Source organism: Melitaea cinxia, chromosome 15 (assembly GCF_905220565.1).
Source record: "Melitaea cinxia chromosome 15, ilMelCinx1.1, whole genome shotgun sequence".
NCBI classification, from domain to species: domain Eukaryota; kingdom Metazoa; phylum Arthropoda; class Insecta; order Lepidoptera; family Nymphalidae; genus Melitaea; species Melitaea cinxia.
Genome location: NC_059408.1, coordinates 3429595 through 3456815, shown reverse-complemented (window position 1 = coordinate 3456815; position 27221 = coordinate 3429595). Strand labels below are relative to the sequence as shown.

Sequence of the window (27221 nt, the reverse complement as noted above, 5' to 3'; positions counted from 1 at the left end):
ATTACTTACCACCGTGAAATGTTATGTAGATTAATTTTTTTTTAGAAACCCCTTTATTTTTTAACTACCTTTTACGACAGCCGCTCTGTGTCCTAGCGTACTCATTGGTAAAATCGCTAAACAACTCCACTGTAATATGGAGCTTTTTATTAAAATTATTCTTACAGAATGTCCTCCGAAACTTGGTTTTCTACTATATTAAAGACAAATTTAACATTTAACAATCAACTTTATCGACTGGTACCGGCACCGAGTATTCTATTCACTGATTAATATAGTAATAGTATATTTTATATATTTAACCTCCGACAAAACTCTTATACCTTATTTTTTGAAAATTCATTTAATAAATGTATTACAATAAAGCATTGTTCTAATTTCGTATTTATTTAACGTAATGATATTAAAAATATATCATTCGAAATTCCATTACGTGATGAAGTCGTAATTTTATTATAATCCAAGTCGCCGTCTCGGCAAATTAACGCGAGCGCTCGATGTAAAATATAAATAATGTTTGCTCGAAATATTTCATTTTAAAACAACAATGAAATAAACGCTTAAAAAAACGCTTGATATTTGAGAACGCGTCGGATACAATTCGAATAGATTTTATGAAAAATATTTGTTCTTTTTTTTCTGTTTACAATTTAAACGTGTCTCTTATAATATTTTTAACCTCGTATTTTTTCACATACTTATTAATATCAAACGCTTTAAATACCGATGTACAGATTATCTTTTTTTCTTTTTTTAATTTAATTAAATATTATTTTATTTATGATCCAGTTTACGTGCAATAAAATAAATTTATTATACCTCTTTGTTGGGTCAAAGAACTAATTAAGTTCTTAATTTTTTTTATAATTGGATTAATTTCACGATGACTCGTGACTAACGACTAGATTAAATATTCTCTCGTTACTCTATTGAGTTCTTTAGATAGAAAGGTCTCCATGAAAGCGCATGCACTTTTACTTAACTTATTGATCGACCATTAAGGAAACTCTTCGCTAAGAGCAGTGTTTTTATTTTAAAATAATTAGAATTTAGACTGAGAAACAGACTCAATTAAGGGAACATAACATTAATTTAGCTTTATTTTTTTTAATTTGTGGAGCTTTCTTTTTTTAAATTACAATGATTTTCATATAAAAGTTAATGCCGTCCTAAACTACCAGTCAAGTATCAAAACTTGGTCTAACACATCTAAAAGCATCCTGTCCGTATTTAATCAAGTTGATAATAAGAAAGTGTGACTAAATCTAGAAAAAATCGTAATAATTTGTACTCTAGCATTGGTACCCCGATTGTAGCCCTATTCGACGATATAAAATCGAAAGTTAAAAATAAAAAAAATAAATGAATCTATTATTAAATATTATCTTTGGTTCGATGATATCAATATTACCTAAAACAGTTCGGACGACAAAATCTGTGAAATGTGAATCCGACAAAAAAATGGGTCATTATATTTTTATAACTTCTAAGGAAGGAATAAGGAATTGACCCCTTGTAAAAGATTCCAGTTCAAAAAATGATATTAAACAGTTTTGTTCGACAGCTATTTAGATATTTTTGGTTTACTTACCCGGTGACATAATTTTGGCGGGGCCCTCTTCAGTCTTATTTTCTTCTTGGAAGCGTACAGTCATAGCCTTCTTCTTGGCTCGTAACTTGTCATCTTCTGGAGACATGATTGAGGAACGTTTTTTCGGTCTGTCGTCTTCTAGATCACGTTTAAGCTCAGAGGCTGCAGTTGCTGTGGATCAAATTGTGATTGCAGAGTATGAAATATGGGTAATCGCATTAAGTAACTCCTAAAATTTATTCTGGAAAGTTTTTGTGGCAGTACTATCGAATGTTACGAAATTACATAAGAAAATACTCTATCCAACCCTAGAATTGAAGTTGCTTCTTAAACATTTGGATAAACGGTTGGTTCGTTAAAAATATAATGAAAGATGGATCCTTTAAACTGTACAATTTTAGTGATGATCTTTCTGTCTATCAACTGTACAATTTTAGTGAAAATCATTAAGTGACGCTAAACTTATGATATAATTCTTATAATCAGTATTTCCTAAAAGATAACGTAGTAAAGAAAATTAGGCCGTTGGATTGCATATTTTTAATAATATATACCTTTATTTAAAATATATCATACCACCTTAATGCGCCAAGACAAATTAAGGCCTATCCTTAATTCCCGTCAAAAAAAAAACCAATAATAAACATTATTAAACGAAATTTTAAAAAGATAATGACCTTTTTACTATTTAGCGGATCTAACCTTAAATGAAGTAAATAGTGGCAGACACAATCAAAATACTCAAATATCCAGCTTCATTGAACTTTTCGCAGACGGGAAGACGAAGTTATGAACCCGAACGAACCCTCCAGTCAATAACACTAAAGGTAACGCCTTTCGTTTACCTTATTTATTTATATAAATTATTGAATTTTATATTAATTTTAACGTAATATTATTTAAAGACTTGAAAAGGGCGACGTTTTCGATTATCTTTTTTTATGTAACGTAATATCTTTGCCAATTTTTAAGTATTTATTGCAAACATGATAAGCCGTTCCCTTTTAAATTCGAGTATAATTTCATTACATGTTTATTATCTCTTTATTTTGTATTTATGAGTACTTCTATCGATTTCATATACAGGAACTGTAGTAACATTACGAAAGTCACATAAAACATACAAAAAAAAAAATACAATAATATCAAAACATAATTTTCTTTTCGTATATGTTATATATGTTGCAGTCAAAACTCTTAACCAGTCAAAAGCACTACTGACTAGCAAAATCAGTCAGAAGTACTTTTGACCGTTTGCTTTAGTCAATAATACTTTTGACTAAAATAACAGTTAAAAGTACTTTTGCCCAATGGAGCTGGTTAAAAGTACTTTTGACTAAATGGTTCCGTCAAAAGTGGTTTTGACTGGTTGTATCAGTCAAAACTCTTAAAAAGTTAAGGTGATCGATAAAAATAACGACAAACGCACATATAAACTTTTTTTTATAATACTCATTATTAGTGGAGAACGTGCTGATATTAGAACAAAAATGAGTGACTACGAAAAGAAAGAAGGCTTTTTGCAAAGAATTTTAGCGATGGAAGATATGAAAGATAGTCATTTCAATGTGATGACAAAAGAAATATTTAAAAAGTTTGCAATGGATGTGGAAGACGCGAAATTTAATGAAAAGGAAACACCATTACAGTACAGTAGACTACAGCGCTTTAACACATTGAAGTTTGTGATATAAAAAAATTAGTTACAAACACAGAACCTGTCAAATATTTTTGCCGGCTGAGGAAATCTACAACATTATTGATGCTGCTCATATTTCTATAGGGCATGGTGGTCGCGATAGACTTAAGAATGAAACGGCAAAAAAGTACGCTAATATTACAAAAGAAATGATTAATATATATTTATCAATGTGCGAAGGATGAGTCAGGCTTAGAAACCGATCCTGCACACTGAAATGAACAGCCGCTGCCAAGTCTATCTGATTGACATGCAGTCCCAAGAAGATCGTGGGCATAAATTTATTATGGTTTATCAGGATCATTTGACTAAATTTATTCACATCTAACGAGTTAATAGTGCTTTTGACTGACGCTTTTTTGCAGTTTAAAATACTTTTGACGGAGAGCGTCAGTCAAAACTATTTTTAACCGTGAATTTGCAGTCAAAAGTACTAATAACCAATAATTTTCAGTCATAACCACTTTTGACCAACTTGTCCAGTCAAAAGTACTTTTGACTGATTTCGCTAGTCAATAGTACTTTTGACTGGTTAAGAGTTCTGACTGCAACATATACACGAATTAAAAAGATTATTCACATAGTAAATATTACGAGGGCGAGGATTTGAGTCATTAAAACATTAAAATATTCCAAGAATTATTACAAGTGGTTTTATGTCACACGCTTTCCAAATATTTCGAAATGTCGCTAGGAGTAGGAACTCGGGTTGAACACGAATGTTCTCTTATTACAACTACATGAATGGCTATTTATAATAATAAACCTTATTGAATTATTATTATCTATACATATAATAATAATGGTAGGAAAGTCAAAAGTGTACATTTAATATTTTTTAAAAGAATACTTGGGGTGTGATCTACAATCCATACGGAAGCCAAAAATATAGTTTTTAGAATTTTTGTCTGTTTGTCTGTATAAATATCCGGGATAAACTCAAAAAGTACCGCATGGATTTACTTCAAATTTGGCACGAATATTATTAAGAAGTCGGGTCAACATATAGGTTACATATTATCACCCTATCACCTACGGGGAACGAGCAGTGAACCTTTATTTCTTCAACGCATTCTGTAACCACGTGTAAACTAACGAAGCATATTTGAATGTTTTGTCATTATGTTATCAAACAAGCTATGCCAGCTGCACACTATAAATAAAGACATTCTGTAGTATATATAGTACCAGCATTGCAACCGTGCGAAGCCGGGGCGGGCCGCTAGTACATAATAAATGACTTCGAAGCTACGGTTGCAAACGCGTTGAACATACGTTCAATTGAAATCAAATAGGTATCTAAAGTCAAGTAGGCTTTTATGGGCACTTTCGAATCATTTATTTATCAGCATTTTTTTATTAAGCGATTGATTCATATGGGAGTTTGAAATTCATTGTTGATAGCTGCGAACGCTTGCTCCTTTTAGTTGGTATATAAAATGTAATTTTTATAAATAATATAAAACACTTTTTAAATAATTCGAAAGTAATTTTTATTCCATATTTAGACTTTACAAGTCTTCAGCATCCGAAATATTTTAAATGTCGATATTGGTACAGAGTACGTAGAGAGTTTCGAGATAATAATTTTTTAAATATTTCCGAACTCGTTTACAATAGTCGTCATTCAAGAAAATAATATGACCAACATTTTTAACGAAGAAAAACGTAATAAAAATTGTATTATTACCTCGAAGGCGGAGCACTATAATTACAAATATTGATAAAAACAAAAATAGCTCTTGTGTCAACGATATTCTGTTGACAACCTTCGACGAATAAAATTGCTATAGGCTTTTTAATACCGTAATACGATACATATATTAATATATATATGTTCGTTATTATTATTAGCATTGTGAAGAATAGGTTCTTAATTAGCTTCGACGTTGAAATATCGAAGCTCGCATGTTTGTATTTTAAAAGCTTATAGTAGCAAATTATGTACTTCGTGATTTTTTTTTCAATCGATTCCAAAAAGGGTTGATATACTTGACTTCGATTTTTTATTGATTGATAGATTGATTTTGAATTTGATTTTTTTTTCACATTATACAATATTTACAATTTAAAAACAAAATTACAATAATACATTTTTTTTAAATCAAAACAAATTATTTATTTATTCAATTAGGCCTTAAAAGTACTTTTGAATTATATTTATATTAAAATTGTATTTAATTGGTAAATAATGTTCGGACAATGGAATCGTTCTGATTTTTTCTTATTGTGGTAGAACCTTGGTGTAGATAATTACAGTATACGGTCGGTCGGCCATGGTAGTACCACACATTCGTAGGAAAGCAACGCTATGTAGAGTAAAAAAAAAAGTATGTTTCATAAGTTGAGAGCCGGAAGTCAATACCCCTGTTTATCACACTATCTTTAATTTCTTTTTTTTCATTACACTAAAAAAGCCAGCATCGAAATTGTGGTTCCTTTGATAGTAGAAATATTGAAAATGTAGTGTTAGAAAAAAATAATTAGAACTTCTTAGAACAGTCGGAAGAGTACTAGCAAAAAATTGGTGTTAAACTTTATTATAATAAATAACTCAAGACCGAGCGATAACCTACCTACCTCTTCCAATTTTAATACTTTTTTGCAAATATAAAAAAAAAACTAAATTATTTCTTTAACATGCCTATTATGGCAGATACTGAGAACAAATAATATTTTTTTAAACAAATCATAGATTGTTATGAACCCTTATTTTTGATCTTAAATCAGAGTCAAGGAGCTGACGCTATTATGTACTGATTGAATGATTCACCTATGAGACAATATGTCTAAGTACAAACCAGCTAATACCCAGAACCTAATTAAAATCTGTAACAAAACACCAAAAGACTCAAGTCATTGATAAAATTACGTCATCACGTACTCGTCTTAGAAAATATATTCAGTTGTACCGTGGATTTAGTTAACTTTATTTTGAAACTAAACAATAGATAATAAAAACAAAATAGGAAAATAAAACCTGCCCTTAATAGCAATAATGTTGACTTACTCAACAATGCAATATTTACATAAGTTCAGATCTCCCACCACTAATTCAAATTCTCTATTACTATATTTTAGAATATTGCAGACTAGCTGCTCCTTGCGTTAAAGGTAGCCTATGTGTTTTTGTGGATCTTCAGCTATCTATCTAATAATGAAGTTTCAATGTAATCAGTTCAGAAGATTTTGCGTGCAAGAGTACTATCAAGCATCTAACCATCCTGATAAATTTTAGTTTTTATAATATAAGTTGGGGGAGGGGGGGTATATCCTGCAGTGGACTGCGATAGAATGAAGTGAATAGTAGTAGCACTAAAGCGTTCTGTAAACAGTCGACCTGATTGTCAAATTACGTATTCATTTTGATACTTCTACTTGTCACATCATATAAAGATGTCCTAACCTAATAGACAATTAGTCAAACAAATGTTTTTCTAAACGAATAGATCGGCAAACACCTGATGTTAAGCGATTACCGTAGCTTATATACGCCTGCAACACCAAAAGCATCGCAAGTGCGTTACCGACCCTACCCTCAATGCCCCCCAGGAGCTCTCTACCGTACTCACCACAGGAACACAACAAGTATAGTAGTAATAGTAAGTACTGCTTGAAAGCAGTATTATTTAATTGTTACCTTCTGTAAGATCGAGGAACGTCAGATCAGATTCTGAGTAAGATATTTCCTGTTGTGCCCTGTTTTTTTTTCTTTTACCCAGAGGAAATGGAGGAGCTGGAGGGTATGTCCGAGTCGCACGGACTAAAACCTCTGGGGGTGTTCCTTCGACACGCCTGGGCGGAATCACGGGGACGCTGTTGCACTTCCGCGATACCGCTAGCGATTGCCTTACAAGCTCGACGCGATTCGTAACTCCTGAGAGGCTCCCTCGAACACAAAGGTCGCCTCCCTCCTAAGGAATCCTGTTGTGCCCTACCTCAGTCGAACAGCACAAATCCTAATAAATATACAAGTCTATTGGCAACTTTACCACGACTAACCTTCTTGCTCAGTTTGTATACTGGCAACGACGCGGTCTCCGGTCCGTGCAGCGTGCCTCGCCTCTTCCATTTCCCTGGCAGCCGCAGCTAGGATATTGTTAACTGCTGTTTGTGTGGTTGGCATGTCTTCTCTTCGCCGTCGACGTATCTCATCGGCCCGCATCATTGACTGTTGGTACATGTGTATCTGGAAAGAGCGTTTATATTAAACAACGGAATAAGCGTAAAAGAACTTAAGTTTTCCTTGGCAGTTTCAGTTGGCGTTTTTTCTGCTGCTAATATATTCCATATTATTGTATTATTATTAGAGAATATATTATGTATATATATGTATATATATATATATATATATATATATATCTAATATATAAAATTCTCGTGTCATGGTGTTAAGCATTGAACTCCTCCGAAACGGCTCGACCGATTTTAATAAAATTTTGTGGGCATATCGGGTAGGTCTGAGAATCGGCCAACATGTATTTTTCATACCCCTAAGTTATAAAGGGGGGGGGGGGATTAAGCGGGTTAATAACATATATGGCAAAGAAACGTTTGCGGGGTCAGCTAGTATATATATATAGTTGAGGTATATTACATTTTTTTTTTTTAATTTTGCATTATTCCTAGAAATTACTACTATTCCTTTATTAAGTATGTTGGTTCGCTATAATTTCAGACACAATCAGTCCTATTTTTAAAAATATTCTCGCATTCGAAATCTAATTTATTGAAGAAGAATAACAAACGCCACACCGTAGTTTATGGGAGCGAACCATAAACACGGACGTAAACGGATATTATTTTAATACGTATTAATTTATTTAAATAAAATATATATTCCGTACTTCAAACACTACCCAGGGGACTTCGATATAACAAAAAATGAAACACATGTATTAAAATTATACATAAAACTATGTGTACTGTTTTTATTACGTCGTTTAATAAACGAAGCACGGCAATCAGTGAGTCGTGATTATTTCTTGTTATATTAAAACACGTGAACAGTCACAGGAGACGAATCCGTGGGAAAAAGATATGTAGAAACTTTTAAAACAAAAGAAATACCAATATATTTTTAAAATAAATCTCAACAAAGAAGGTAACATGATGTATAAATACATATTTAAATGCGTAAAAGCAAAAGCTATTATTTAAAATATAAATAATAATAATAAAATCCTGATAGCGGTACATTCCAGACGCATAAAAAAACAAAAAAAGGTCTACAATTTTTTTGTAATATCTCCGCTACGATTCTCTACCTGAGATACATCATTTATCAAATTTAATGTGACTTTTAGGCTGTAGATAATATAAAAGTTGAATACATCGTTCTTTGTGAGATTTCAAATAAAATAAAATAAGTACCACAAGAAACAATTGTTAATTTCTTACTTTAGTAAATTTCTCCTCAATATAAAACAAAAATTTAGTGATTAAATTAAATAAATGAATTAATATTTGAAAAAAATTTGTATTAAAACCCGAATGGTAGGCATTCTGAATAAGTTTAAAAAGTGTATTTGAACTAGAGATGAAACAGATATCCGGTAACTATCCGGTATCCGGCCTATCCGGCCTTGTTTTCAGTATCCGGCCGGATACCGAAGAGTAATTCAGTACCATTATCATTGGCCTTAGTCAGACGGACTCTGTGTCGCCTCGGACGCTCTTCAGAAGAACGCAGAGTTGCCTAAGCTCTGCGCCACCCTCTCGACCTCACTGGCTAGGCCCACAGGAACGACGAGTCGATACGTGTGGAGCCAGTTCGGCTGCAGAAGTCTTTGGCATTTTAGAGCTATGCCACGAATGCTTGACAGAGACCCCATATCGGGTTTCAAATGAAATTTTCCTTCTCCAGGACCCTGATGATTTTGAGCCAGGTTTATCCCTCGGTCGCCTTTTAGGACCCCCACGGGAAGAAAGGCAAGTGTGTGTATGCGTGTGTGTGCGATACACCAAACAGCTAAGTTCCGCTGGATATCCGGCGGCCGTATATTCGGCTATTCGGCCACATGGTTGGCCGAATAGCCGGTATCCGGCCAAACTGCTATCCGTTTCATCACTGATTTGAACTTGAGATGATGAATAAAAGTATTTCATTAACTTTTGAAAATTTGAATAAGGTATAATGTATTAATTGTATATTATAAAGCTAAAAAGTTTTTTTTTTATTGTTTTTATTAAACATACAACGCGCTATTATCAGGAACAACTCTGGTGCAAATTGATTCTTTGATTTTTTTTTTTTTTTTTTTTTTTATGACAAATAGGCAGGCATTTGACCACAATCTCACCTGATGTTAAGTGACGATGCGGTCGAAGGTGGAGCATGCCTGCCTAATATCAGCCTATTCACTCTGGCCTTGAAGGCACCCAGATTGTATCGTTCGGGAAACACAGACGCGGGCAACGAGTTCCATTCCTTAGCTGTGCGCATCAGGAAAGTAGAGCCAAAGCGTTTTGTGCGCGTAGGTGGCATATCGATGACATAAGGATGGAACGATCGACCGCGCCTAGTGTCCCGATGGCGGAAGGTTGTTGGGGGAATTAGATCGTGTAATTCCTTCGCACACTCACCGAAATATATTCTGTAGAACACCGACAGACGAGCTACCCTACGCCGATGATCGAGACTCTGCAACTTGGTGTCTGTCAGAGTAGGGTCACCTATGAGTCTCTTAGCTCGTTTTTCCACCGAGTCCAAAGTTGCCAGTTGGTATTTGGCGGATCCATCCCAAAGATGGCAGCAATACTCCATACAAGACCGAACTTGTGCTTGGTATAGTTGAAGCAGCTGTTCTGGAGTGAAGTATCGCCTGACCTTAGAGAGAATACCTAGTTTTTTTGCTGCAGTTTTTGCTTTGGACTCGATGTGTTGCCCAAAGTTCAGATTGGACGATAGCTCTACACCGAGGAGCTGTAGGGAGTCGGTAATTTCCACAGAAATATCCCGGAAAGTCGGAGCCAGGTGTAAAGGGCTCCGTTTAGAGGAGAACACACACGCCTGTGTTTTTGTAGCGTTGAACGTGACCAGATTGGCATCGCCCCATTCGGAGACTGCCTGGAGGGCGACGTTCAAGCGGCTGACCATATCCTCTCGACAAGACTGAATAACACCCTTACTAGCCCCTGCACTCGAAAAGTATCTGTCCGTCACTGTGCAGTCGTCAGCGTACCCAAAGGTACCGGGGACGAGCAGATCGTTAATATGCAGCAGGAAGAGGGTAGCGGACAAGACTGATCCCTGAGGAACACCAGCGTCGATAGCCTTTTGGTCCGACGAGTACCCGTCAAGGACAACTTGTATTGAACGTTCGCTCAGGAAGTCAGAAATCCAAGTGCAAAGGCCAGGTGGAATACCATATGAAGGAAGCTTGCTTATAAGGCTCGCGTGCCAAACCCTGTCAAAGGCCTTCGAGATATCGAGAGACACGGCAAGTGCTTCGCCGTGTTTGTCAATGGCCTCACTCCAAATATGTGTGGCATACACTAGAAGGTCCCCAGTCGAACGGTGCTGGCGGAAACCGTACTGCCGGTCGCTGAGGAGATCGTTACCTTCCAAGTGGGCCAAGAGTTTGTTGTTAAGTTCACGTTCCATAGTCTTACAGAGTATGGATGTGACCGAGATGGGACGGTAATTGACAGGGTCTGCACGACTACCTTTTTTGGGCACAGGCTGCACGTTGGCAAGCTTCCAAGACTTCGGCACTTTGCCAGTCTTAAGCGACAGGCGGTACAGGCGTGTAAGAGGTGGAGACAACTCAGGGGCACAGGTACGCAGGACTATCGCTGGTATACCATCCGGTCCGCTGGCCTTGTTCACGTCTAGAGTTTGCAGGATTTTAAGGATCTCTTTTTGGCGTATGCGTACTTCTGCCATAATGCAGTCAGCACGAGTTGAGATTGGTGGAGCTTTTCCTGCAACATCCAGACGCGAGTTCTCAGCAAAAAGAGATGCAAACAAATCCGCTTTCTCTTTCGCAGAGTGGGCCAGTGATCCATCAATCCTCAGCAATGGTGGAAGTGACGGCCGACAAAAGTTAGATTCAACGGCTTTTGCCAGGGACCAAAACGCTTTGCTCCCAGAAGGGTAAGAAGCTAGTTTGGCCCCAATGCGGCTGATATGGTTGAATCTAGTCCTGCGTAACGTCCTTTTACATACCTTGGCGGCTTGGTTAAAAGCTTTCTTCAAATTCCGAGAATTTGGAGACTTGCGCGCTCGAGCTTCAGCCCATGCAGTGTATGCCGACCGCTTTTTGGCTTCTGCACGATAGCATTCCGCATCAAACCATGGGCGAGCTTTTCCATTCGTCGCTACGTCAGAGTATGGTATAAAATATTCCATACCCTGGCGTATAACCGCGGTAATGGCTTCAGCGCAGCTGGACGGATCATCAGAAGAAAAGCATACCTCTCGCCAAGGATAGGACGAGAAAAAGTGACGCATCTCATCCCAATCCGCTGCCTTATATCGCCACACCCGTCTTGGGCCACATGGGGATTCTTCGGGTGGGGAACAGACGGATATTGATTTTACCAGACAGTGGTCAGAAGTACCCAGTGGTGCAGAAACTGTTATTGAGTACCTGTCTGGATCAGTTGTTAAAAATAGGTCTAAGCAGTTGGCGGTATGAGAGTCTACGTCTGGTACCCTGGTAGCACAATTTACAAGCTGGGTGAGGTCCAGCGTCAAGGCTAGTTTACGCACTTCTCTTCCAGCATGGTCGGTCACCTGGTATGGGTACAGCCACTCCTGGTGGTGGGCGTTGAAGTCCCCCAGGATGACTAACTGTGCCGAAGGGTAACGCTCTCGAGCCTTATCCGCCGTTAGGGTAAGATGGTCACATAACTGAGTTGTCTCCACGTCTCCACTGTGCGAACGGTAGACACAGGCATACAGGATTTTCTCCTGTCCTGTGTCCACCAGAACCCATAGGATGGAGTAACTGGATGTCTCAAGGTGCTTAAGACGCTTGATGCAAATGTCATCACGGACGTACACACAGACTCCGGCACGAGGTATGAACCTGTGCTCCAGAGAATACCCGGGGTAGCTGAGGTACGCCGTGTCAGCCGGACATCTGATCTGCGTCTCAGTGAGGAACAGCAGCTGCGGTTTTTCTGTTTCTAGGTGGTGGTGGACAGATTCGAGATTGGAGTGCAAACCTCGGATGTTAGAGAGGTGCACTTTCAGTGGGAGGACGTGCAGCCGCTGTGTATACCTTTTTTTTATTCTTGTGTGCTTTCATGGGGAGTGAATAGGTGCTGGGGATTGCGAACTGGACGAGGCGGCATCCTACCTACCAGGTGTCAGACTCTACACCGCCGCACGTAGGGAGCCTGACGCGGAGACTGCGGGGACGCCCGAGCCCCCCCAGAATGGCTACCTGGTCCTCCCTTCCGGTCGCCAACCGGCAAGGTAGAACATTCTGGGATTTTTCGTCAGGTGGCGGGGCAGCCTTTCACAGGTGGCTTTCCTGCTACTTGGGCCCCCAACTTCCTACGGTCGGCCAGCGGCGGCACCGTGCCTCGGATCCCGCTACCCTCCGAAGCCAGGCACCCGATGCGGCAGTGATGAGCAGACAGAATCGGTCACATAGAGTGCCACAACTACCCAGACACATCCCCCAAATGGCTGCTCTGGGACCCGCCCCGGAACACGGCAATTGCCGTTTGGCGGCGCGACTTTACCCAGAGGGTGGTAATTAAGCCACGGCCGAAGCCTACCACCTCAAGAATTTTGTCGGCTCTTACGACAGGCCTTCTTGCCGGGCCGTAGGAAATTGTATTCTACTGCCCGTCCCTACACGGGGGATAGAAAGGAAAGAATTCTTTTTGTTTTAGCCCATTTACTAAGGAAGGTTGTAGGATATTTTTTCCCCAAATTAAACCGCGGGGCACAGCTAGTGTATAAATAAATATATCTATAAATATCTACACAATAAACACAGTCGCCCGTTCCTAAAGTAAGCAACTTAATGCTTGTGTTATAGGTAACAGCTGACTGGTATAGCTAAATATTTTTTTTCGATAAACATACTTATAAATAATTCATATATATAAATATTTAAATAAATATTTATATTACACCCAGACTCGGGATGGGAATCGAACCCAGAAAGAGAACCGTCGGAGCAGAAAGCAGGGTCACTACAAACTGCGCCAACGGGCTAGTCAAAAAAATATATAATAATATATAATATTCAGTATGTAAATTAAAAGTGAAAATTGAGAAAAATAAAATTAATATCTTGTGCATACCAAGGCTGATTGATAGAAAATGCAGCATTAAAGCCATTTGTAAACACCTGTATTTTAAAACAAAGAATCGCAATAAATGAAATATTAATTCATGTGTACCTAATAAGTAATATCGACTAGTCTTCACATGGGAAAATACTAGTTATATTGTAAAAAATGCATATAGGCTTAACCGGACCGTTACGAGTACGCTCTTATATCGATGAGATATTGCAAATCAGAAGCCCTAAGAACTTTTTTCCGTTTACCTTTCTGAGAAGAGAGCTTACAATAACAAATATTTTTTACATTGATAAATAATTATGTGTAATGTATTTATGTTATAAATATTGTAACAGTTTTTTAACCAACTTCAAAAAAAGGAGGAGGTTATTATTATTATTATATTATTATATTATTCGACCGTATATGTTTATTTTTAATGTATGTTCGGGGATAACTCTGTCGTTTATAGACCGATTTCGATAATTCTTTTTTTGTTGGAAAGGAGATATCCCTAGTTTGGTACCATGATAAGGAAACCAGGATCTGATGATGGGATCCCAGAGAAATCGAGGGAAACTCTCGAAAATCCGCATAACTTTTTACTGGGTGTACCGATTTGATGATTTTTAATTTAATCGAAAGCCGATGTTTATCATGTGGTCATATTTAAATTTCATCGAGATCTGATTACAACTTTTGGAGTAATCTTTGATAATGCGTATTTACTTGACTTTTTTTTGTCTACCTACGTTGTATTTACTTGTCGATATAATTGAAGTCGGTTTTTCTTCGTTTGCCTGCAAACACAATTATATAACTCTCATTTAAGATATTTTATATTCAATATTTATATATAAACAAAAATGAATGTTGCTAAGCGCATTACTCGGCCAAACCAATTCAACTAATTCGGCTAATTTATTTTTTGTATGTACCTTAAGGCCCACGGAACGTTTTAATACTAAAAAAAATTTAAAAATATTTAATATTTGCTACCTGTTAAATTTTGACAGAAGGAAGTCTGTCCGGGCAGATATCAGGGTTACAGGTTTAAGTAAAGGCAATTATGCTTCTTGGTGTCATAACTCATAAAATGTAATATAATAGATTGTCCTTTATAGTTGTTTTATATGAGTCACGCCCAAATATATATGTATTTACTGTCTATCTAGAACTGTCAACATGACTGAAGTTACTGTCTAACAAGAACGATTTCCTAATTCTAATTATTGTATTTTTTTTTCTATAATCTTAAACACGATAATTATAGTAAATGATTAGATAGGTTTTTCTCTTTTAGATGAGTTGAAAAAATCTTTCTTTTCAATACGATTTAAAACTATTAAAGTTAAGTCATGCTTTTTAGTTACCGGTATGTTAGTGTCAAACATTATATAAGCTTAGACTTATAAATGTTTAACATGCACCTAAACACTTTCCTCAATAAACGAAGTCTGTTGAATCGAATGAAACTTATTGTAAAGGTTTTACTTCCTGTTACTCAATAAAAAGTACTGGCACGCATGTCTCATATTATTAACATAACGAAACGTTTTATTTAAAATAATAAAGTCTAATCTTAAAATAAAAGCAGAATATACTTTAAAAACACTATAAGGCGCTCAAACATAAGATCTAGTGTTGTCTGAAATTTATGATTGATTATAATCTAAAACATGATTCTTTACAATTGTCAAAATGTAGTCCGTTAGTTACAAATGTGGTTTTGTGTTAAAATAATGGTCTTTCGAGTTCGGTGACCTTAGCTACGATGACGTAGCATTTTCATCGGCAAATACATATATAAAATCTTTGTAAGAGGTCATATCTCTATATAAATAAAAATGAATGTTGCTAAGCGCATAACTCGAGAATGGCTTGATCAATTCGGCTAATTCACTTTTTTTTGTATGTTCCTTAAGGCCTACGGAAGGTTTTAATACTAAAAAAATAAAAATAAAATTACTATTTTTTTCTATTAATTTTTGTCAGAACGAAGTCTGTATAAGGCAGCTAGTCTAGTAAATAAAAACTGCAAAAGGTTTTTCCGTTTAAGAATGCGTTAAATTATATCAAATCATAGATTAAAATTAGCACTATATATTATATCATTCACGAAACTATTTTTTGATAATAAAATGTACAATTAGTAGTACAAGAGTTTTTATGAACCGAGTAATTAATATATACTTATACTTAGATGTGATTCGTTATCTAAAGTAGTTTTACCGAAGTGTGTGTTTAAATCCGTGTATTTTTTTAAAGATATAAACCCGTTATTTCGCTATACAATTAACAATGGTGGTACGGTATGTAATTATTATTCTTTACTCGAGTTTAATTTACATATTATTTTTGTACGCAATAAATGTGTATGTATATGTAGGTACTAACAATAAGATTTATATACGTAAGCTTCCCGCGTTTTCTTGCGCATAGGCTGAGAAAGCAAAGATATAAGTTTTTTTTTTTTTTATTTATGTGGCAAAGGGATACGTTGATCTAGGAGGACAGGATATGAATGATATTGTATGTATACTTTAATTATACGAGATTTTACATGTTGATCAACTAATTCGACACACAGAATATTTTAAAATATATTTTTGAGTTTTTTTATGAATCCAATTTATTTAAAAAATATCGAAGCATTTTTTTTATTTCTACAGATAATGAAACAACAATGTAATTTAAAAAAAAGGCTCTGTGATGATGACACAATTTTATAATTTATTTTAATATGCTGAGTAACGACGGCTTCCTACAAAGCTTTTGTATAAATTTATAACTTGGACTCAATAGGCGAACCCATCTGATGTGTTCAAAATCAAGATCGTCATTATCTAATTTATTATCACATAAACTATGTCAAAGTAATTATTGCTATTAAGTAATTATTCGAGACTTAGTAGCATCGAAAAGACGATAAACATTCGATTAAAATAAAAATAAAATACGAGATAACCTAAAGGTAATTAATCAGTCAAGTTTTTTATTATAAACGATTAAAAATGTCGATACGACATCGAGTGTATTCGTTGATTTTAGTTTAATTTTCTGCCAAACGCTTTTGCCGCTCGCTCGTGCCTAGTTATCAACGCGATCTTCGATATGCGGGTCTTGTAAAGTATTTATTAATCTTTTCTATTGTCTTATATCCATTTAAAATATTCTGTCTGAGATTTTGCTTAACGTACTGTACTGTAAACGTATTATTGTATTTTATATTGTAAAGGAAACGCGACGAAGCTTAATATGTTCAACGCCTAGAAACAATAACACATTTTCATCCATTCGGACAATATAGGCCGACATCTATGTCTTGATCAGGCCTTATCTTTTAATGGAAATGCGCCAATATTTGACATGTCCAACGCCTAGAAAAAATAACATATTTCCATTCAGGCTTTATCAAACAATATAGATTGACATCTATATCTCTATTAGGCCACGGTGGTTGAGGATGTCTCAGTGAGTACATAAAGAACGATTTTTGTGTCTGTCCGTTACATGGCACTACGGGTTGGATGATATTTATCTCATTAATCTCAATAATAGCGCTCAATACTTCATTGGTGTCTAATTTTAACTGTCTATATATTCTTTCAGTTATAGCTAAATGGATTATATCACCTTTGCAACAGCTAAAGCGCTGTGTTAAAATTTTAGAAAATCTCTTTTTGTACACGAGACACGATTAACTGCCATAATACGGTCTGCGGATTTAAGTGTGTATAAGCAAGTAATGTTAAATTAATATTACTGTTCTTGCTTTACTCTAAATTGGATAACTTTGTACCGCGATCTCTATACAAAGTTATTATTGTTCTATTACGGAAACACCTAACGCTTTTCATTAAAACTTCATTGACGCAATAACGTTACCTAGGAGGCGACAAGGTAGTGGGGTGTAGGTAGAAGGATAGTTTTATTACAGGCTGAAACGATACAGTGTATTATTTACTTTATTGTTTTTTTTTATTCGAAGTAAATAAGCGTCAGCTGTGCCTGGTGGTAAGCGAATCCTGTAGTCTGTGAACGTCTGCAAAACCCAGGAGCATTGCAAGAGCGATAAAAAAAATAAATGTAGAAGGAAAGATAGGGGCTGTAAGCCCCTACCTTTCCTTCTACCCAGGGACTCCGGCTACCTCACTCGCCACAGGAACACAACTGTTTAAAAGCATTTTTTTTTATATCACATCAAAAATCGACCGTTCCAGCGGGGATCGAACCTGCATCACCGACTTACCGTGTCGGTGCTTTAGCCAATTAAGCTATCGAACGATGAACCCGCTAGATCGAAATTTCGATATGATGATTTTATATTCGGTCTAAGCGACCGTGGTTTAAAAGCAGTATTTTTAACTATTTTCTGTAGGGTTCAGGTACTTTCCCAGTCGGCCTACTCCTAAGTAAGATATTTCCTCCTGTGCCCTACGTCGATAAAATTGTTTTAATACTACCAACTAATACGTATCACATGACTACACGAGTAAACTTTGACCTTACAATAAAAGGTCATGAAAGTCGGGCGGTAAGCGGTTTAATTAATGGACTACCAAAATTATCACAATCGACCACAATAAAACCTTCTTTCTACTTTTTTTTGATTAATATAATATACTAAAACCAGCCTCCAGATCGTGTGTTTTAAGATTAGAAGTATAAATTTGTAAAGAGATACGTGGAATTATTACGACGTGAACAAAATTTCTATCATGCAATTTTCTATCATGTACGCGACAGAGACCTAAAGACAATATTTTTTTTCATACATTTTAATAACTTATAACTTTTTATAATATGTAATTCCATACGTTTATATATAATCCCATAGATTTTAAAAACATTTAACTTTTAATAATATGAAGCTACATTTTATTTTAAATTTAAAGCCTATTAAATATCAATTACATCACAAAAAAAAAACACAATATAACATAAAACCAAGAAAATTTAACCTATTGCGATGAAAGCCGATCAGATTAGTAATATTATCGCGAATCCTTAAAAAAATAACAAAAATTTCCACTTTATGATATTAGTATTACAATTAACGTACTAGTGTGACTTAAGATTCCAATTCCAATGATTCATTGGCTGATTGATTGATTCAAATTAAAAAAATACAATAGTGTAAATGTTTTGAATAAGTCTACGTATATATGTAAAAATGAATTACTGAAATGTATATGTACGCGCTTAACGATTGGTGAACTTAATTGGATGTCTTTTTCGTGTTCGTTATAGATATAGGCAGACATGGTTTGCACAAACGATTCAGTCTGTCGTTTATATACATTGATTTAGTACAGCTAACATACGATACGATACAATTCAGCTTGTAACATTCCATTGCTGAGCATAGACCTCTTTTTTCATGAAAGAGACGTATCAGAGCTTAATACACCACGCTGCTCCACTGCGGGTTGACGAATATATTCCCTACTATGAGTAACGATTACTATCATATATGAGAACAACCGGGACCGACAGCTTAACGCCCTCTCCGCCGCACAAGGGACAAGGGCAGACATCCAAACCGGAATGTCGATGTTTAGGCGCATACACGGCGCACGCCCTTACAACGGAGCGGTTGTTAGTGTGCACAAAAGGGAATTTAAAAAAAAATCGATACATCCACGAAAAAAAAATGTCGATACGAAGTTCGTCGGGTCAGCTAGTACAAATAAATAAAAATGAATCGCCGAAACGTATGTACTGACAACAACTGCATAAATTGGATAATTCTTTTTTTAATGTACGTTATTGTTAGGACATGATTTGGAATAGAAAAATTAAAAAAAAAATGGGATATTTTCGAGAAAAAATATGGTGCTACGAAGTTCTCGTCGAACTTCAACTAGTATAATATAATTAATTTGAAAGTTTCACTATCACTGTCATAGTAGAAGATTATATTGTAAGTATAGGAGCGGGTGTAAGAATTTTTTACAATACTTATTTTTAGCCTGGATGTTGAACTTGATAAGGAGATCCATGGTGCCCGGTGGGACTTTTTTTATTAGACTAGGTCAGCAAACAAGCGAACAGCTCACGTAATGGCAAGCGGTTAACGTAGCCTATAGACACCTGTAACACTAGAAGCATCGCAAGCGCGTTGCTGATCTACCCCCGCCCTTCCCCAGGACCTCTGACCTCAACACAACACTACATGGGAGTATCATTATTTAGCTGTGACATTCTGTAAGGATGAAGAACTTCTTTAGACGGGCTAATCTAGATTTTGAGCAGATCACGAACGCTTTATCAAGTTACTTTTGATAGGGATATTTCCTTGCTAACCTTCGGTAGAATATCAACAACGATAGTCACTATCAATTATCATGTATCAGCGATTATTTAAAACTAGAAATATAAATTTAATACATTTCATCTAAATTTTATCTATAGCAGGAAAAGTTATAATAGAAGAGTAGAAAATTCGAAATATAGCCGTTACATTCATTTAGCTTTTAGATGGAACCTAACGAAAAAAAAAAATTGTTTTAAACTGAGTTTACAGGTAATAAAAAAATATATGATTTATTATGACTATAGCGATACCTTACAATAAAATATTATGAATCATAGAAGTAGGTATAGAAGTTAAGTGATATAATTATAGTTTATTTATAATTAATATTGTATTATTTATTGAAATATTTAGATTTATTTTATTTTAATAATAAATTAGAAATAAAAAAAAAATTTAAAAAAAAATTAGAAACGTAAGTTATATACGTAGAAACGTATGGTGCTGTTACCTATATCTCAATTTTCTCAATTTGTCACATCCGCCATTATATTAAAAGTTTAATAGGAGGGAATTTATATTTTATTTATTTTATAAGCTTAATACGTGTAAATATGAAGTAATTTTTAAATTACGAATCAGTCGTTATAATAAAAAAAAACAATGTCACCTAATGATAACACTTTACCCTTAGCAGATGCGGACAAACTCCTACTGTGCGCAATTTACAATTTTAATTACTAAGATAATCTACCGTAACGAACAGACTATAGTAACACCATTATAAATAATTATAATATCTTACATGTGATTAAAAATAAATAAAAAATATATGTTTTGGGTACATACATATAGGTAAATAATTCTGGTTACGTATTTCAACTTAAAATATTTTTAACTAGCCCGTTGGCGCAGTCTGGGTTTAATATTTGCATTTGTATTTATATATGTATTATTTCCATGTACATTTATTTAAAAAAAATATTGATATCATTCGGCTGTTACCTATAACACAAGCATTGTTAAGTTGCTTACCATAGGAACAGATGTTATAAGATATTCATTTACTTATTTATTTAAGAATATATACACCTATACTAATAGTATAAAGTATATATTTATGTATATGTGAGTTTGTATGCGTAGTTTAATTTAACTTTATTACCGATACACGCTCCTTTCTGTAGGGTAGTCTGGAAGAGATCACTACTTAATGATAATACCGCCATTGCACTCTGTGTATTTAATATTACAGTTTGCTATGTAAGTTAATTTAGATGCAATAAGGTTGTACGTGATTATCATTATTATAAAGCTAAAAAGTTTGTTTGTTTAAATGCGCTAATCTCAGAAAATACTCGTTTGAATTGAACTATTATTTTTGTGTTGGATGGTCCATTTACCTAAGAAGGCTATAGGCTAGTTTTTCCTCAAATTAACGCATGTAAAACCGCGGGACTCAGCTAGTATATAAATAAAGCACGAAAGAGGACCAAACCCGGTACAATAGTGACTATTATAGCAGATATGCCAATGCGCCGGATACGCTCCTCGTAATAAAAAAAAGCAATTAAAACAGTAGTCGTACATATTACACATATTATATAATACACTATTTATACGTTTCAAGTTCTTCTTTTATATAACTTAATATGCTGTATAAAAACACTACGACAAAAAATGAAAATATAGTTTTTTTTTTATGTAAAAATATAGTACTTATAAAATTAATTACTTGATGACCTGTTCGTAGAAAGCGCGAAAATATTTTTAAAAAGTATTTTATTTCACCCAGTTGGAGTTTGCAGTACCCCGTCTTTTGCATAGTTGTTTTGAAAAGCATCGTAATCAATATCTACTATTGGTAGCGCTATAATGACAACTAGAATAAGTAAAATAAATTTAAAAAAAAACTAAACTGGTTCCATCTTTCATTTTTTTTTCCATATTAAAAAAAATTATATTAATAATAAAAGGTTGTTGATACGGAATAGATAATCGGAAGAGGTGAGGCGAGGGTGTGTCATTCGAACTTTGGCACGTTCCTTGATCTAACCAGTTTAACGCGGTTTGACGTAAAGCAGTATCGAAACGCTGCTATAACAAGAAATTAATTGTTGAATCTTGACAGGTCAGATTTAACTAAATCTATACTCCAAGTTAAGGGGCCTACTCAAAGCACTGCCTGCAGGGCCCTGCTTGCAGTTACTGCCGCAGAGGATGTTGCTCCACAAAGCACTGCAAATCATTTACGCGGCATACGTTGTCGTGTTCACTTGTGTTCTCTTTGTCCTTGCCTAAATTCGTCAGTTTTTATAAATGGCTCCTACATTATTCAAACACCAAAAAATAGCATTGGGTTTGACTGTATTGAGTACTTGTAGCGTTCAAAAGAAAAAAAGGAAGCACTGGTGTAAAAAAGTTTTATATTTTTCATGTAAAAGCGACATAGCCTGCGACCTCATATCTTTGTTATGATAATGATCGTGGTTAGTTTTCCAAAGACATGGCAAATCCCTATACAATTAGATTACGTCCCTCCACACGTCTTTTTCTCGCTGGCTCATTTTTCTTGAAGAAAACAGAGCCAAACAAATAATATAATAAAACCAAACCAACTAACCACCAACTAACTGATTAATTGCTAAATGACAACCACTGACAAGACAAACCCCAGGTCAAATAGAGTAGACAAACGTCGCAATGTACCGACGTAAACAAAATGGTGGTCTAAATCGGCCCGACCGAGCTACACATGTCCCTGATTGCAGTTTACGGAGTGGGGAGATCGTGTGTCGGGCTGGCAGAACGACACTGCGGCCCTGCGACAGGGTGAACAATTAAAATATCGGCCCTGCATGCATACATACAATACGATCGGCAGTGGCACTGCAAGCAGGGCCCTGCAGGCAGTGCTTTGAGTAGGCCCCTTTAACTATCACTCAAATAGCGTAACAACTTCTTCCTGTTTCAAAGGATTCTAAAGGAAAAAATCAGAGTCAAAAACTGATTCTTCACACAAGCAGATATGTGTATCATACATAAATTGACATAATAAGTAATATATATTTCACGTATAAGTCTTGTATACTTAATCACGATTTTACTAGCTGAACCGTAAAGTATGTAAGGCTGACTTTACGACCTATTTTCATGTCTACCAAATACAAAAAGATTCATAAAAATCGTTAAAGCCATTTCGGTGGAGTGCGACAATAAACTTTTGAATTTTTACATACATTTTTATATATTTACTAGCTGAGCTCCCAAAGGTTGTTTTGCAATATACATTATTCATTATTAACCCCCTTAATCCCCTCACTCCCCTTATAGCTTAGGGGTATGAAAAATAGATGTTGGCCTATTCTCAGACCTACTCGATATGCACACAAAATTCATAAAAATCAGTCCAGCCGTTTCGGAGGGGTAATTGTATCTAACATTGTGACACGAGAATCTATAATATAAAAATGAATCGCTGAATGTGTTGCTAAGCGCAAAACTCGAGAACGGTTGGACCGATTTTGCTAATTCTTTTTTTAAAATATTCCTTGAAGTACGAGGATGGTTCTTACGGAGAGAAAAATTCTAAAAAAAAAAAAAATTAAAGAATCGACTGTTAGGCGATACGAAGTTCGCCGGGTCAGCTAGTTTTATATAAAAGATTTTATATTTAAAAAATGTTTAAAGTATGTTTAAAAAAAATACGCTACGATTACTAAGGGCGAACCAACTTTCAATGTCAATTCGAGTAATGATAATAATAATTAATAAACGCTTAACATTCAACGGCCCCTAGTAAGATCTTCTGTGTCGGGAGACCGGAAACACAATACACGAGCACAAATGTCCAGACCACGACTAACTTCTATATGGCTGATACAAATGTTTGTCATGTGCGGAGATCGATTCCGCGACCGCTAGCGCAACATAGTGCTGTGACCACTACGCCAACGCGTCGTCAAAAAAAAAACGTCAGGCAAGACGTTAATTTGTATTTAAAAAAACCCACGCTACAAACTTATACGTTTTATTTAATTTATTTATTTTATATTTAAAAAAATTCCTAATACGAGTCGTTACTTTTTTTTATTTAAAGTTTTAAGCAAAAATTTCCACTTAAAAACATTTATGATAATAATAAAAATAAACAAAACAAATGAAATAACTTATCGTATAGGTGGCATAATTTTTTATATTTTTATATCCCAAAGTTATCAGAAATTCAATATTTATCTTGAATTTAAGCAATGTTTAATATTTTCGAGTTGATAATACAGTAATAAAATATACATTTATGTAAAACCATAAAAATTTTAAGTATATGAAAATATAATTTTTTAAAATTTAAAATATAAATTCAGTTTATATGCGATACTTAAAGTTTTTAGGTTTACTTGAAACATTAGCTAATAATTGTGTTTGCTCGCAAACGAAAAAAAAACCGACTTCAATTACATCGACAAGTAATACAACGTAGATCGACGAAAAAATAGTCAAGCAACTACGCGTTATCAAAGATTACTCAAAAAGTATTTATCAGATCTCGATAAAATTTATATGTGACCATATGATAAACATCAGCTTTCGATTAAATTAAAAATTATCAAAATCGGTACACCCAGTAAAAAGTTATTACGGATTTTCGAGAGTTTCCCTCGATTTCTCTGGGATCCCATCATCAGATCCTGGTTTCCTTATCACAGTACCAAACTAGGGATATTCCCTTTCCAACAAAAAAAGAATTATCAAAATCGGTACATGCAATAGAAAGTTATGCGGTATAATACAACGTAAGTCGACGAAAAAAGCGTCAAGTAAAAACGCATTATTAGATATAACTCGAAAAGTAGTTGTTAGATCTCAAATAAATTTAAATGGGACCAATTGGCACACAGCACCTTTCGATTGAAACAAAATTTGTCGAAATCGGTCTACCCGGTCAAAAGTTCTGATGTAACATACATAAAAAAAAAAAAAAAAAAAATACAGTCGAATTGAGAACCTCCTCCTTTTTTGGAAGTCGGTTAAAAATAATGTACAAAAAAAGGTCCATAAAAGTTAGATTGTGGATATAAAATTTGATTTGTCATGAGATTTGAATATATTTCAATAAAAAAAGATGGTTTCAGCACTAACACAGCATGGTTGGTTATATTTTATTTTATACAATTTCATATACATACTATAATAAAGAACTGCTTATTTTTTAACTTAATCGTATTTCAAAGTGTACTGAAAGTTGTGATTACTCACTTATTTCTTTTTACAATTTCGTTTAACTGTCAAAATTAATAACCTGTTTAGGCAAAGACTAAAAGTCTATTTGTAAGTTATTTGCAGTATAAACTTCATCTTTAACCGCTAAAATCGGCCCTAAAGAGAGTAAGACATATATTTAGCCAGCTCTTTATGATGGCGTTTCCTTTATGAACAAACTCACGTTAAAATCGTTATAAATATTAACGACGCGTTAGCGCAGCAGACACAGTACTTACTGACTGTTACGCTAAGGCGGGCGGTCGCGGGTTCGATCCCCGCTCACGACAGATATTTGTATTGGCCATATAGATGTTTGTCGAGGTCTGGGCGTTTGTGCATGTGTATTGTGTGTGTTTCCGGACCCCCAACACAGGAAAAAATCCTACTGGGGGCCGTTGAGTGTGAAGCGTTACTTTAAAAATAAAATAAACCGGTCAAGTGTGTGTTGTTGCAATATATTTATATTGTTGTGTGTATACATTACATTAAATTAATTTTATCTCGAGTCTCCATATCGGCTATTGACAAGATTCAGATTAGAAGTAGTTGTACGTCTTCTTTCTTTCCAATTCAAAACTCGAAAGTAGGTAAACTATTACATCCTGTCCTTTACTGAAAAAAGACAATTCGGATTTGGAAAATTTACTAATCTTAGATTTAGGTTTTACAGCGTTTCCAAGAAATAAACTATATAAAAAAAATGTTGAGAATAGAAAATTTGGCCCTTAGTCGATTGAAGACGACCCCCGCTCAGGAAGGCCAGTTGAGGGCACCACATCAGACATAGTCGAAAAAGTGGAAAAATTGTACTAGGGGACACCCGTTTAAAGAAAAACAGCTTTCTGCATTAGTTGGAGAATCCGATACCATTATGCGGAACCAACATGACCACCTAGGTATAACAAAGACCGTGCGAGGTGGGCCAAGAATGCTCACGCCGCTTCAGAAACAGCAGCGCGTCGATGCGTGAAAACAATTTTTGAAGTTGTGTGGAGATGAACATGCACAGATTTTGGAGCGGATTGTTACCGGAGATGAAACATTAGTTCATCACTTTGAGCCTGAATCCAAACAAGAATGCAATGGCATAAAAAGGGGACACCACCGCCAGAGACTCAAAGTGTCGGAGTCGGCTGAAATTTGATGGATAGTTTGGGTTTGTGAGGGTATAATATACTGATTGAGTATAAAGAAAAGGAAAGAACCATAACTGGAGAATACTACCCCAACGATACAAGAAAAATTGACCAAGGGTGTGTTGCTCTCGCAAGACCGCGCCGGTTCACAAGAGCAGAGTTGCAATGGCTGCTCTACAAACGCATGGCTTTGAATCACTAGTCCATCCCTATAGCCCTTATCTGCCCCAAGTGATTTTTATTTATATCCCAATTTAAAAAAAAAGATTTATGGGGAAGGCTATTTCCAAAGACAATTGGGTAAAGGAGGAAATTTTGGCTCATTTTAAGGTAAGAGGTAAAAAATATTTTTACGATGGTTTAGAAAAATTAATTCATAGATCTAATAAAGGTATTCAGTAAGATTAAGGGTGATAATATTAAAAAGGAAAAATAGATTTATCGTCTTATTTTTTTTAAACCCATTCATTCACTTTCGACGAACTTTTGGACCTCCCCTCGTATATTTGTAATATTTGTATAGATCATACAGATACTTGTTGGGATCTGGACCTTTTTGTTTGTGTGTTTGCGTGTGTTTCTGAACCACCGATACAAGTTTCATCCTACTGGGAGACTAGGGGCCGTTAAGAGTTAGACGTTTATTTTTTATTTATACTAGCTGCAACAATAGACGTTGTCATGTCTTGCCTATTGTCAAATGCGTGAAAGGTAGAGCGTTGAGTTACTTAACGTTTTCTGAAATACAACAACTTCATATATATATATATATATATATATATATATATATATTTTTTTTAATTTTCTTTCTAAAAAAACTTTCCACAAAATATTGGGATACCTTATGGCTTGAAATAGTCCAGTAGTTCTCAAGTTTCGTGCTTAAAACCATATTTAGCGATGGATTTTTATTTCCATAGAAAACTATTTGAGTAATATATAAATAAACCAAACTCAAGTTATGAGGGTTCAAAAAAACGACGAAGCGCTTCGAGAAAAGATAGGTAGTGTGTTTTCGTTTTT

The 27221-nt window shown here is 35.1% G+C and overlaps 1 protein-coding gene across 1 annotated transcript in view; it reads right to left on the bottom strand.

The window, feature by feature from the left end:
• LOC123660399 (zinc finger and BTB domain-containing protein 49-like) overlaps positions 1 to 27221 on the bottom strand; it is a 49760-nt gene that overhangs the window by 15166 nt on the left and 7373 nt on the right. Inside the window, exons 3-4 of the mRNA XM_045595489.1 lie at positions 7293 to 7479; positions 1592 to 1762 (exon numbers count right to left, since the gene is read on the bottom strand). Of these exons, the coding sequence (XP_045451445.1) occupies positions 1592 to 1762; positions 7293 to 7479 (358 nt within the window). The remainder of the gene's footprint in view (positions 1 to 1591; positions 1763 to 7292; positions 7480 to 27221) is intronic.